Source organism: Anabas testudineus, chromosome 2 (genome assembly GCF_900324465.2).
Source record: "Anabas testudineus chromosome 2, fAnaTes1.2, whole genome shotgun sequence".
Taxonomy (NCBI): Eukaryota; Metazoa; Chordata; class Actinopteri; order Anabantiformes; family Anabantidae; genus Anabas; species Anabas testudineus.
In genome coordinates, this window is record NC_046611.1 from 33,791,491 (window position 1) to 33,804,887 (window position 13,397).

The 13,397-nt window shown below is 41.6% G+C and overlaps 1 protein-coding gene across 1 annotated transcript in view; it reads left to right on the plus strand.

Annotated features, from left to right (window-relative positions):
• The first annotated feature begins 349 nt into the window (after positions 1 to 349).
• adarb2 (adenosine deaminase RNA specific B2 (inactive)) overlaps positions 350 to 13,397 on the plus strand; it is a 181,178-nt gene continuing 168,130 nt past the window's right edge. The window contains exon 1 of the mRNA XM_026364444.1: positions 350 to 823. Within this exon, the coding sequence (XP_026220229.1) occupies positions 721 to 823 (103 nt within the window). The 5' untranslated portion in view covers positions 350 to 720. The remainder of the gene's footprint in view (positions 824 to 13,397) is intronic.

The window sequence follows — 13,397 nt, forward strand, 5'->3', positions numbered from 1 at the left end:
CTATCACAGAATTCTGTGGAGGTTTTTTTTTTTTTTGCATAGAGTTGGTGTGAGCATACAGCGGAGTGGCAAGCTGAGAGTTCCTGATCACGCTGTCAAACATCCTACCTGCTCAAGAGCCCTTGAGCAAGAATCCCTACCGCGCTGGCCTCTGACCCCAAAGCAGAGTGGAAGAGAACACGCTTCCCCTGGAGTGTGGAAAAAGTGAAGGAACACGTGTCCAAATGTGAGGAGCCTTTTAAAAAGCAGCGAGTGAAGAAGGGGTGTGATCTGCTGGGTGTCGCTGGTGATGTCACACCTCCCAGACAGCCAGGATTGGACCCTAATTAGAAAGCTCGGCAGCAAATAGATAGGCGTCCTGCATGATTGAATTCAAAGTGGCTGATGCCAAACATTTCTACAGAGGCGCGGAAAACTGTCGGAGAGGAGCAGGACTAGACGGGGCTGCTGCCACGCTGTGCTGCGAACAGTCTCTCCGTGAGCTGGAGGCAAGCTGGAGTTTCAGAGGTGATACGGGAGCAGCAAGACGCGCTCCCCCTCGGTTTGGAGGGATAAGAAGGAAAAAGGAGGGAGAGCCGAAAATACCTTCCGAGTCTACGTCAAAGCCGAGGACGCGGCGTTATCAGAGAACAACGAAGGCTGAAGCGAGACAAGTACAAAGAGAGAGTCGAGCCGCCCAGTCCAAGTTATTTCCTGCGCTTCGCTCCAAAGGCTGCGCTGATGGCATCCGTACTTGGAAACAACAGCCGCGCGTCGGGGGCACAGAGCGGACAGGTCAAATGCAAGCTGAAAAGAAGGAGGAGGAGGCGATCCAAGAGAAAAGGTAAACTTTGCAGCACTTCTGCCCCCACCTGCACTCACCTCCTCCCGGGTCTCTTTCCTCTCCAGTGCGAGCAAAGGTCGAGCGCAGCTAGGCGGAGAAGGGGAGCGCACGGCGAACCCGTTCCCGCTCGACCCCGCGCGGGCTTCAAGCCTTCGTGCGGTGAGAGCTCCGCGGAGGCTTTTGCTCGTGCTTGTTATAATAGTGGAAATATTGAAGGTGAAGAAATATTGAGGGTGGACGGTGACAAACCGTCCTTGGAACGCCGAAGTTGGCGCTGCGACTGTTTGTCCGTAAAAGCGTTAAATGTCTCCAACGTCCACGAGCGCAAAGGATGCGGGTTCAACTGGATTCGCTTTGTCAGTTGGAATAAAGTTTTTTTTTGTTTTGTTTTAGTTTTTATTTGCTTGTTTGTTTTTTTGACAGAGATGCGTTTTAACTGTTCACATTTTCTGGTGCGAAGGAAGCAAAAGGACGCGACGCGCCACGGAGCCCGCTTAACTTCCTCACTCAGAAGAACTCGTTTCCTTTCATCATTTCTAATAATTAAACCTGTAGTTTAAGGTGGAAGAAATCAAATAAAAGGTGCCCGAATTTTCCAAGAAAGCATTTGAACATTTAGCACAGAGGACTTCATCCTGAAAGCCGGTATTGACTTTCAGATATTCTTAGAATCATTTCTCCAGCTTCTTTCTTTACCTTCACTTATAAAATACACACACACACACACACACGAATACACACATATATATTATTAGAGGCTTGAACTCCAGCCGCTCAATCCCGCTGCAGCGACTCAAGTTTGTGGAATAGTTCTGGGCCTGAAACGGAGAGGGAGAAAGAATTCACGTCAGAATAATATTAAATTCATTGGCATCATTTTTATTTGTGCTTATTATTACCAGTCATCTCAGCTGTAAAGAGTATACCTATATGATAAAAGTGGAAGAGAGTGTGTTGATGTCACTGAGATTTTTCCTAACGTTGGACACACACTGAGTGTGTTCACTGGGATAGATGCTGACCTAAGCTCATGCTAAACAAATCCGCTGTGTTGGGTTTATGCCCTGAAACCTATAGTGACATTCAAGTCATTTATATCATGCATTCACTGAGGAAAAGATACAAACAAACAGCTTTGTTCACATATTTTTATCTCACCATGTCTGACTTTGAAATTGTCTTTATTTTTAAATGTGAGTGTTCTGTATAAACCAGTTTTATACAATTCATATTTAGACACATCAGCAAAAGCTTTCATAGAGATATTCTCCCTCATTGAATTCTGTAGATTATTTCCTAATTAACACTGAGTTGCCCAAACTGAAGCACCAAACCTTTATTTGCTCTGACAATGGCACATACTCCCCCAGTGTGCAGTTCCACGTCCTGCGTCAGCTCCAAAAAGGAAAAGCAGGGAAGACTTAAACAGAACAGCAATTACACATTTACTTTTCATTAATTTATATGTGTAACAGATGATAAGGCAACAGTTTGTGTTGTTTATGCTTGAAGATACTGACGTGCCGCCCCGTTGCATTGTGGAATATGGATGAGTGCTCGGAGCGTGCTGACGTGTCTGACTGCAATTGAATGCATAACGAGCTTTTCATAAACACTTTGCTCTTGTCATCAAACGACAAACAGGCAACTGCACCTCATTTCCATAACCTCTTGATTTTTAATAGCCCAAGTAATTGAGACAAGGGAGACAATACATAAAATATAGTGCTGAGGCAAATGTATTTACATAATGGAAACGACAGAATTGGTTCCACAACATTAAGCATTGCATATGAGGATGGTGCAAACTCGTGCACATTAGCTGGCAGGCCCTCCTCGCACTGTGTTTCCGAACGGCTAATTTATCAGGGCTGCTGATTCATTCTGATAACATGGGACATTAGGGGCCAGTTCAGTGGGGCCACTTGTAAATGAACTGTGTCTCTGGGAAGTGCTGATGGCCGCTGACTCCTCCAGAGCTGCAGGAGGTGGCCTCGCCGTTGCAACAGCAGCTGAAACATTGGGTCAGGTCGCCTTCTTCTCGTCTGATTGTCTTTCCTCTCTCTCTTTTTTTTTCATTTTGTTTTTAAAATGTATAAATGAAGTGTTGAAATAAGACCGCAATTTATGATTGAAGGATTTATTTTTGATCATTATTATCCTTCAGTTCAAATGTCATCATCTTGAGATTTCACACAATTATTTTTATAGACCTTAAGGCGAAAGTCACAGAGGGATTATTGCATGAGATTTGGGCCTTAATCCCCTGAGAGAGGCTGCAAATTATTTGCAGATGGACTCAGTAAAACCTGCGTGTGTATTCTAAAGGTTGTAAGCAAATTCCTCCCCACAACAGTTTTTTTCCTTCCTTCACACCAAAGTCTTATTTGAAATTGTTCATTTTAGGATTGCCAAAACAAATACAGACCGGTGATTACGGGTCAGATTTGTTTGCTTTTTTGTCATTCAGGCCGCTCTCTGCGCAACATTCCTAGAAATCACACACTTTACTAAATCCACCAGCTGTGTTTGTAGCTCTCTCACCTTTTCTTCAGCTACAGTTTCACTGCCTCCTCGTATTGTTCAGGTTACATTGCTCCTGTCAGCCTGGCTTTACACTTCGTTCTGTGTTTGTTTGCTGTCCCTTAAATGCAACATTTGACTGGTGCCATTGGTCCTAGAAGGATTCATGGACCTGCTGTGTATTTGTCTCTTAATTAATTACAGCCTTGTGATTTACAATTTTGTCCCCAAAGAGATGTCAAACCCACAAATGTGTGTGTGTGTGTGTGTGTGTGTACCATGTCTTTTATCCACTGTGTATTTTTATCAGAAATAACCACTGAGATTTAAAGACCAGCATTATGTTTTTTACAACCACACTTATCAGCCTGCAGTCTTAGCGTACGGTGCAGTATATCAGAGAGCGCTGATAGGGGAATATGAAAACCCCGAGTGCAGCATAATTTATGTAGCACTTACTGTTTTTACACTCTCGTTTCTAGTGAGGTGGTGACACAGGGGTCGAGTGTTGGCAACTGAGGTGGTGGTCAAAGTCGAGGAGGAAGCAGAAGGGAGCGGGCGGGGGATGATGGTCACTGCTTTCTTGCATTTGAGGCTCCGGACAAGGGCCCACTGGAGGAGACATTAGCAGGGAACAAGTCACTTGGCATCAGGCCCGTGCTCTCTAAGGGCTGCGCTGACTGACTGTCTAAGGAGGGGAAGAGGGAGAGGAAACTGCGGCTGTACACTGTCATCTGTTTCCCTCTGAGTGACGATACAGACGGTATTCGGTTGAGGGCAGAAGTCAGAGTGGAGAGCAGAGGCTGACGAACACACAGTCTCCATTAGGATTTTACAGTTTTTAACAATTCAAATTCTACATAGTTTTACTATCCAGGTATGTTTGTACATATGTAATTGTTTCATTAAAGAATGTATTTCTCTTGTATCTACAAAATTCAGTGCATTGGCCTAAAAATGTTTCTGATTGTTTTTGGCTGTTTGCACCTTACAGGTAGTGCTGAATGGCCTTCAGTTCATTCGTTGGTTCAGACGTGTCATTTTTTACATCTTTTGTCAACTTACTAAAGTTGAACAGCAGCTACGAGCGCTGCTGCCTGATTTGATTTGAGTAGCATTGTGCGCTTCAGTGTGTGCCACCTGCCCAATGAAGGCAAAAACTGCACCTAAAAGTGCAACAGCAAAACTGCAAAGACCTTTAGAAAATAGGTCTCCACATGTTTACTGATGGAGTGTGACTGACTGCATCAGTGAAAAGTCGGGGATGTCTGTAATGCAAGAAAGGAATAAATAACCAGGAAATTGCTTATTGGAGATAATTCTGCACTGACATCTCATTTAATCTATTGTTGTCACTATATTTTCTTCAGTTTATGTCTGTTTATAATATATTTTCTTACATAACAGTTTATTATCTTCATTCACCTGTGAGTGTTCTCAGTGTTGGGTGACAGTACACTGAGCACCACTGGAGATGTACAGGATTCCTTATATGTGCAAACTTGGCCAGTAAGGCTGACGCTTTTTCAGAACCATGAAATGTGGCGACGCTCTGCTGTTGTTTGTTGTAGTGAACTGTAATATGCAGGAGGAAATGACAGAAGAAATAAGTTGTTCTGCATTTGAGAGTTTGAATCTTCCCTGTTTAATACCATCAGTGTCTCCGTTTGGTTTTGTCACTGCAGTGTAACAGTGCCTAGAAATCTGTTGATATGCTTTGTAATGGACTATACGGGACTATAAGGTCCTAGAGGAGCAGGACACAGTCAGGCCTATATGAATACGCATCTTGCTCGGCCTTGCAAATTGCCTGTGTCACCCGTTTGCTAATGTAGGTTTATCCACAGCAGGTGGTAAGGGTAGCGTTTCTGGTTGTGGGAACACGATTGCTACTGGTGCTGGTTTCCATGTCAGGACAGTCCAATGTCACCCAGCCCACGTGCTGTGTGAGAGAAGAAGAAGAGATGTGAAGCTCCAGATTTTTTAGCCCTGAAACACTTCTGTCACATTTGTTTGTGTTTGTGCTGATAACCGCATTAAGAGCGGCAACAGAAACACTGCTGGCATTTATGAGGTTAATGAAGGTCAGTGCCGATGGAAATGGCGCGGCGCTCCTCGCCGTGCACACGCATGGCTTTGTGAATTTACAGGCACTTCCTGATTAAGGGTAGCGACGGAGTCGGCAGTTTAGGACACGGCGTCCTCTAACCGACTGAGCGTTTAGCTGAGGGAAAAAAAGGTTATTACTACTGACTGCGGTCTCTCGAGGACAGCTGATAAAATGACCAAGGAAAAGGAATAGCACAACTTTAGCACATTAGCATAATTAGTAATTATCTCATAATAGTCCCTCTTGGCATTTTGGAGCTTGGCAGTGAGAAATTCTACTTAAAGTTCACAGAAAACAAATTTTTATGCCAAAATGTCTCAACAACACATAGCGTTGCTGCTGAGTGCCGCCTCAGTCAGGTTGTGGAGAAAATGAATCACGAGTATCAAAAGCACAGATGCAGATTTACAAAATTCAGAAGGTGACACTTAAGTTAATTAGCCTGTTGTTTGATGACTCCCACAGTTGGAGTGATAAGGGTATTACTCACATCAGAAATAACTTGTTGCGCTTGTTGCCATGACAACAAAACCACACAAGTTTAATTGAGTTAGTCATGTGTTACGTGCCATCAATCTGTCCACAGCAGCTTTCGAAACAATAACCACTTTAAGCGAGACATCTGAGAACCGCAATATGGTTTTACTGCGCTAATGTAGTGTGATGGACATTGTGGAGTGTATCACAGAGTGTGATGAGTCTGTGTGTTTGTTTGTTTACATGCATGTGTGAGTGTGAGTGTGCAGAGTGCGGAGCTGGTGTGCCGTGTTCGCAGCGAGCTGTCAGTCCTCATAAAACAGAGATGTAGCGCAGCGAGTCAGCAGCATTATCACTTCCCGTCAGTGTTTGTGCGTCTGCAGTCCACTAGACAATGCACTAGACAACATGAAAGATCTGACAGTGGGAAAGAGAGAGTGGAGTTGCCGTCGCATGTGAGGAACAAAGTGCTTTCAGTGCTGTTTGAATCACAACTTAAACAACATGTTACCGTGTATACATGTTACAGCTAGTCAGTAAATGTATATTAAAGGCTTTAACATGAAAAAATCTATTTTTATACTCTGACTGGTATCATTATTTACAGTTTGCCTTTTTTTCTCGTGATGTCTCAATTTGAATAAATATGTCTGATCCTCTGTCACATACTTTGTGTTTTTTCCCTTCAGGTACTAGTTGATTTAAAGCTTTTATAGGGACCTTACAACATTTAACTATTCAGTATTAAATAAAAACAGTTTCAAAAGCAGCAAAATAACAAGTGTTTTGCAGAATCCTCATGATTCATCATCATACCTGGATAGGGATCACATTTACAGTACTTTCTATATAGTAGGTTAAATAAAACGTTAATTCCTACGTCTGGCCCCCTGCACGACACCAAACAGTAATCTTGGTATCCACTGTGCAGCTTAATGTAAAATCATTGTTCTTCCAGAGGGATGCTCACTCTCACGCTTCTGTGTGTCACATCCAGTGTGTTGATCTTTTGTTGCTTGTAAAACACATCACAGATAACGTGTTTATGAGTTGTGAGCATTTCACTGTGAATCATTGTCTATAGAGTAGATTTATGCTTATGTCAGGGGCAGAAAATAAATATTTTTTACTGCCGTGTCCTTCTAACTTTGAAATCTGTAATGAGTCAGGATTCATTGTTTGACCATTGAGGGTCCAGGCTCCCTGGTTAGAACCCCTGACACAGCTTGTCCCAAATGTCCACTTCTTGCAAAGACTTGCACTTTGACTGACACTTTCATATAGAAACAGAAGAGACAGATATAGATATTTCACTTCTTTACGAGGCTCTGGTGAATGAGGTAGCACTTTCATCCACCAATTGCGAGGTCAATGATTCGATTCCTGCTCCCCCTGTCATATGTCAGTGTGTCCTTGGGGAAAACGCTGAACCCCAAGTTGCTCCCAGTGGGTCTGGACAAAACGCAGGGGTGAGTTTGTGTAAATGGAGAATGCAAGAATGCAATGAGAAACAGTGCTTTGGTTACTAATAAAGTATAAAAGCACTATATAGTGTAACTGTACTACACAATATAATCGCAGACCATTTCTGTTTCTTGTATCTATATTTTCTGACATTTTACAAGTGAAATTATAAAATTAACAAATAAGATAGAAAAGATAAATCATTGTGAAACAAGTGAAATTGCCAATAAAAAATAAAACACATAATCAGTTGATTAACCAATAATACGCAGATAATACTTAACAAGAAGAAATCAGATCTCCTACTTAAATAAACCTAACAGTACCCCAGTGTAGAAAGACTCTGCAGTAAAATTACAAAAGCATTAGCTTAAATGTTTTTTTTTTGAAGAAGAAGAAGAATTTCAAAATAATACTAAAAATATAATTTTATTACAATATAGTTATAGATTAATGAATGTTCATCACTTGAATGTTGCAGCTGGTAACCATTCGGCTTACATGCTAGTTAAATCATCATATGTTTTGATTTACTTTACATGCTGCTGGGAAGCTTATGAATTTCACGCTGGGCTCAACAAGTCTTAATTATACTGTATTTTGTTTTATTAATGAGATTATGAAAAGTAACTAGTAACTATATCCCTCAAAATTGTACTTGTACAATAGAATTCTACAGTACTTACATACATCTACTTAGTTACTTTGCACCACCGCAGTGTTTCTTCTAACAACAACCCCTCTCCCCTTCTTGAAGTTCAAGTCAATTTCTATACATTTTATTTTTATATTATTCTATTTCTATTCTTTAAGTCATTTAAAGTTACCTTTCCAATAAAAAATGTCTATACCTTGTTATTTTAATAAACAAATGAAATATCCTTGTCGCACAATTGTATCAAATTGTAGTACAATTGCTCTCAGTGTTGCGTACAGCAGTGAGAGCAATTGTTCATACACACACACACACACACACACACACACGACACACAAGTGAACACACTCCCACTCCCACCAGCAGACAGAGAGAAAGAATGTTCGACCACTAAATGGAGTCTGTTAAATCCACACTGGATGTAAATCAGCCACACTTACAATTAGTTTTAAACTGTATTAGTTGTGATTGTAGCTCCAGAAGAGCTCTCATATCCTCTGTGAAATCCTGCCAGTAGTGTGGAAATGCCCCACACATCATGGTGGCAAAACATTTCTCCAATTTATGATCCTAATTAGCTCTAACTGTGCCATCATCCCTGAGTCATCATGCCTGGAGAGAGGCCAGATCATTTGACGGTCTATGGTTTCACACTTTCTTCATCCCACTTCCCTCTTTTCCTCTGTGTGTTTCTGTCCTTCAGCTCACACTCTTATTGTTGTCCTGTGACTTGCTGGTGTGTGCGCTACTGTAACATGCTACTGTGGAAAAGGGACATATTTCCTGAGCAGAAAATAGCTGTATCCCAAAAATACGGCAATTCAGCCATGAAATATGTTCAGCTGCCTTTTGAGTGCGCTCGAAAATTAAAAATCACAAACACATGAATGCCCTTTGACAGCATCAGAGCAGCTGACTCTCAGTGCTGCACTGATGTCATGCTTCAGTCACATGACAGTGCAGCTACGCTGCCTGCTGTGCTGACAAAGCAAAGTTACCACTGATATCCCGCCTCATATAGAATAATGAAATTGGATGAAGCAGCTTAACCGCGTGCCGTCCCTTCTCACGCCATCAGACTGGGTGCCTATTTGAGATAACGTTAATGAAGGGGACTTTAGCCAAGAATAGACACGACAAGGTGGGGAGGGTGGGGGTTGCTAACAGCATCCATTAATAAGATGGAGCGTTTTACAAGAGGACCTCTCCTGAGGGCTCTCTCCAGAGGTAGAAGAAAATCCTACCACCTTAACAACCTCCATTCCACTGAGCGCACACGTGAAGCTACACTGCGACATATCTTCTCTTAAAGAAACTTGTCTTCACCTTGAGGTCCACGCAGCTGGCCTGAGGTGGACACTCAATCACCGTAATCACAGCTGTCCATCCTTGAAAGATCTTTTTTAGGTCATTAATATAAATCTAACAGCTATTTTGCTCAGTCGGCACAGCTCCGTTTCTTTTTGAAGGGCAGATAGCTTCAAGTTCTACTACTACTACTACTCTGAAATGTTGTGGATTTCGTAAATCAACTATAAAAACAAAGTAGCATAAAACTTATCTCAGTTAATCACATCAATAAGCATGCTGTCATGTGGACTGTAGTACAGACTGAACTGTCATGAATAAGTGAATCCAAACGTTGGATTTAACTCACATTACTAAACTGTGTTTTGAGAAAAGAAAATTCAACCTAAATCGTCAGGTTGAATTAACTAGCTGTGATTTAACTTGAACAAAAACAAAGCAGAAGTAGTTTACAGGGACAAACAATAAGGATAAATGATGGTTCATTTCAGTTAATTTCCCATTCACAGCTCACAACTTCTTTATTCTGAGTGGTCAGAACATGCTGCTGTGCACTGAACACTAAACACAAAGACAGAGTCACAGCAACAGGAGACAACATTCACTGACAGATTTAAGAAACTCCCCTCATGGAAAATCATTTCTTGACTATCTTCTTTTTTAGGTGGAATCTGGGGCTGCCTTCTAAAAGTCGAGGACTTGGTGCATTAATAGACTGAACACTATTGACTCAAGTCAAAACTTTTTGCACTGAGAAGCCAAAATAGAGATGCCTCGAGATGCAGTAGGACTTTATGAGCTATGAGCACACAGTTGAACTTTGCCTGCAAAGCTGCATTCTGATTGGTCAGCCACTGTTTTCAGGAGGGGCTTAGCAACAACCAACTGTGTCTTTTTCTATTTGGGGATGATGCAATGTATGCACAAAGGAGAAGAGTTCTTTATGTCCATGCAGTAAAGAGGTGAGCTCAGTTAGTGTTGTTGTTTTTGCATCTCGTACTTCTTCCTTAGTTTGTGTATATATCTGAGCATGGCTGATTGGTAGTAAATGGTGAATACACATTTCATCCAGTGCATATTAGATCAGTGTGGCTGATGAAGTTGTTTAATGGCAGATTAGTACATTGATAATGATGTGTGCATCATGCAAGCTTCCTAGCTGCTCTGTTATTCTGCTCATATGCAAGCATTAAATAACAGCTTTTCCCCCTCTTCACCCTACAGTAAATCCTCTCTCATCCATCGATTCTAGCATCCTTTAGGGGCTTCCTTCTAGGAGACACCGACAGGCTTATCTTGCAAATCCTTTAAAAGGTATTTTTAAAAACCTTTGCCTGCATTAAGTCTGTCTGATGTTCTGCGTATCACTGCAGAGTCAGCCGGTGATGGTCGAGTTTTATATACCTCAGGGCCGATCTGTGCGATATGCAAAGTCCTGTTTTCTGAGTTTCTTTAACAGTCACAGAGTGTGGTGTTTATTTTTCCTCTGTGCCTCCCTGATTTTGATTTGTACAGCTTGAAGTGGTGGAGCGTAATAGATGTGTTTGCATTTGCCGAAAAACTGAGAGTTCCAATCACTCATCCATTGCCTTTGATAGCTCAGAGTGTATTTGGCTTTGCCCAGATAAGGCCTGAGTATACATCGGGTTGGATTCAGTTGAATTGTTTGTACACACATGGTGCTTTGGCTTTGGCATGGGTCTGCTTGGATGGGCTTTGGCATGATGGAGAATTTCATCCCTAACTCCCCCCTGCCACACCACCCTCTTCCCTCCACTACCTCCCTGACAATCCCACAGTGGTGCTGTGGGGTTGGAGCTGTTGGTGTAGGGTGAAGGGCATGTAGGGCCTGAGGCTACCAATGTTTCGTTGCGTAAAGGACAAACAGAGAGGATGGGTTTAAAGAGTCCCTGAAACTCTGGCACAGATGAAGCTACATACCCACCATACCAAATTTAGACACAAGCTACTATATATAATCTGAGTACGAGGTGCATCTTAGCAGACAGCTTAGCCCCACTTCAGCATCAGTACTCTATTTCTGTCAGAATAACAGTGGAAAATACTATTTCAAATGTATTTTTTCTACCAGGTTTGAATGTGAATGTGAATGTGAACATGCACACTGAAGATTTTCCTCTCCACTTGTAAGTGCCTTGAAATGATTGAAATCTGTTGTGATTTGGGTCTATATAAATAAATTAGGATTGATTTGAATAGAACAGATTTAAAGAGCATCTGAATTTGTGCTATCCATCCCCTCCTTCTCCCCTCCCACTGAAGCTTGACACAATTTGCCACAACAAAATCACCACACACAGAAACACACGCCCAAATCAGTGTCAGGATCTATGCATACGTATCAGTCACAGACCAACTTCTGAAAACCTGGTTTGATAGAAGAAGGAGCTTCCTATAATTTCAGATAATTACATGTAGAAACTGCATCTGTTTGTTAAGGGCCTCATGGTTTACATCAGGCGCAGTGTGTGAGCAGTTAAAGCAGCGTGTTGGTGTTTTTCTGTGTCTTAAACTTTGTATTTTCAGATGAGCAGCAAGATTCTAAATCAATATCAAATAATTTCTTGCTGGAGTACTTGGACAAAGCTTCACTGATGTTTTACAGTATTCACAATAAATATATAACTGTGTAGTGACTTCTAAAGGCATCTTGATCCTGTGTATATTGTAATGTGAGCACAGAAATGAATACATTGTGACATAAACGGATACAGAGATTTACATACATAACACCCCTAATAGTTTCCTAGTCATTCAACATGGATGACTGGACTATATATTCATACAATTTTATCTTAAAGGTTCCCAAGAGAAACAAATTGCTCTCATATGTAGCCATAGTAACAACATAGACAGATACAGGTTTACATAAAAACTTTAAGTTTTAAACAAATTTAAAGTTTATTCTTTAATACTTTATGCTACATGTTAAATGTGGACCTCTTTCCTTTCCATTCCTGCCATTCCAGATGATGATGAAATACATTTCAACAAAAGTACAATCACTATACAAGCCAACTGTCATCATTATCAGCAGACTTTTTCAGCTTGGCTTCCTTTTGGGAATCCATGTCGATTATTGTTTTTATACGTCCCTCTGCCTTCCCCATATCACATTATCTCTGCTTCGAGCTGAAATAAAAAACCCACATGAGCAAGCACTAGGTGACAGTGAAGAGGAAAAACTCCCTTTAGAGGAAGAAACCTCCAGCAGAACCAGATTCAGGGTGGGCGGCCATCTGCCTTGATTGGTTGGGGTGAGCGGAAAGAGAAGAGAGAAAAGAACAGCAGGCAACAAAAACAACAATAAGCAGCAAAAAGCTGGACAGGTTGGTAGGACCAGTAACTGGGATATACAGCTAAAGATACCTGCAAAGGAGTACGGGGGGGGGGCACAGAGAAGGAAGTACAACTATGGGAGAGAGAAAAGACAAAGGTAATGACATGCAATGGTAGCATTTGAATCAACAGAAGAGAGGAGATGAGCGCAGTGTATCAGTAGAGGTCCCCCAGCAGACTAATCTAGCAGCATAACTCGAGACAGTCCAGGGTCACCAGAGCCATCTCTAACTTTATAAAAAAGGAAAGTTTTAAGCCTAGTCTTAAAACCAGATGACATAATCTGAACTGAAAAACTCCTCCAGGCGATGTCAACTGGAGAAATAGAGTTTTTCAGATATCTTTAATATAGGGAACTCAGACAGATGTTTTATGCTTTTACTGTGCGTGTAAAGTAGAACCATGGAAACAAGTTGAAAATTGGTAACGTTGCCTTTTAAATTCAGATTAGGGTTAGTGCTTTTCAAAATACATATTTTGAGTGGATTCAAACGTGTACTGCACTAAACTCGGTGTGTCTACAAACTTGGTTTGCAGACGAACAGGAAAGTTGCAACTGGGTTTAATGAAACAAGTCCTGATGATAGCAGTGATAATCCTTCTGCTATTCCTGCTGTCTGCAGAGACCCGAGTGTTTTGTTCTGTGTGATGGAGGTTCATTTTATTTTGAATAGACC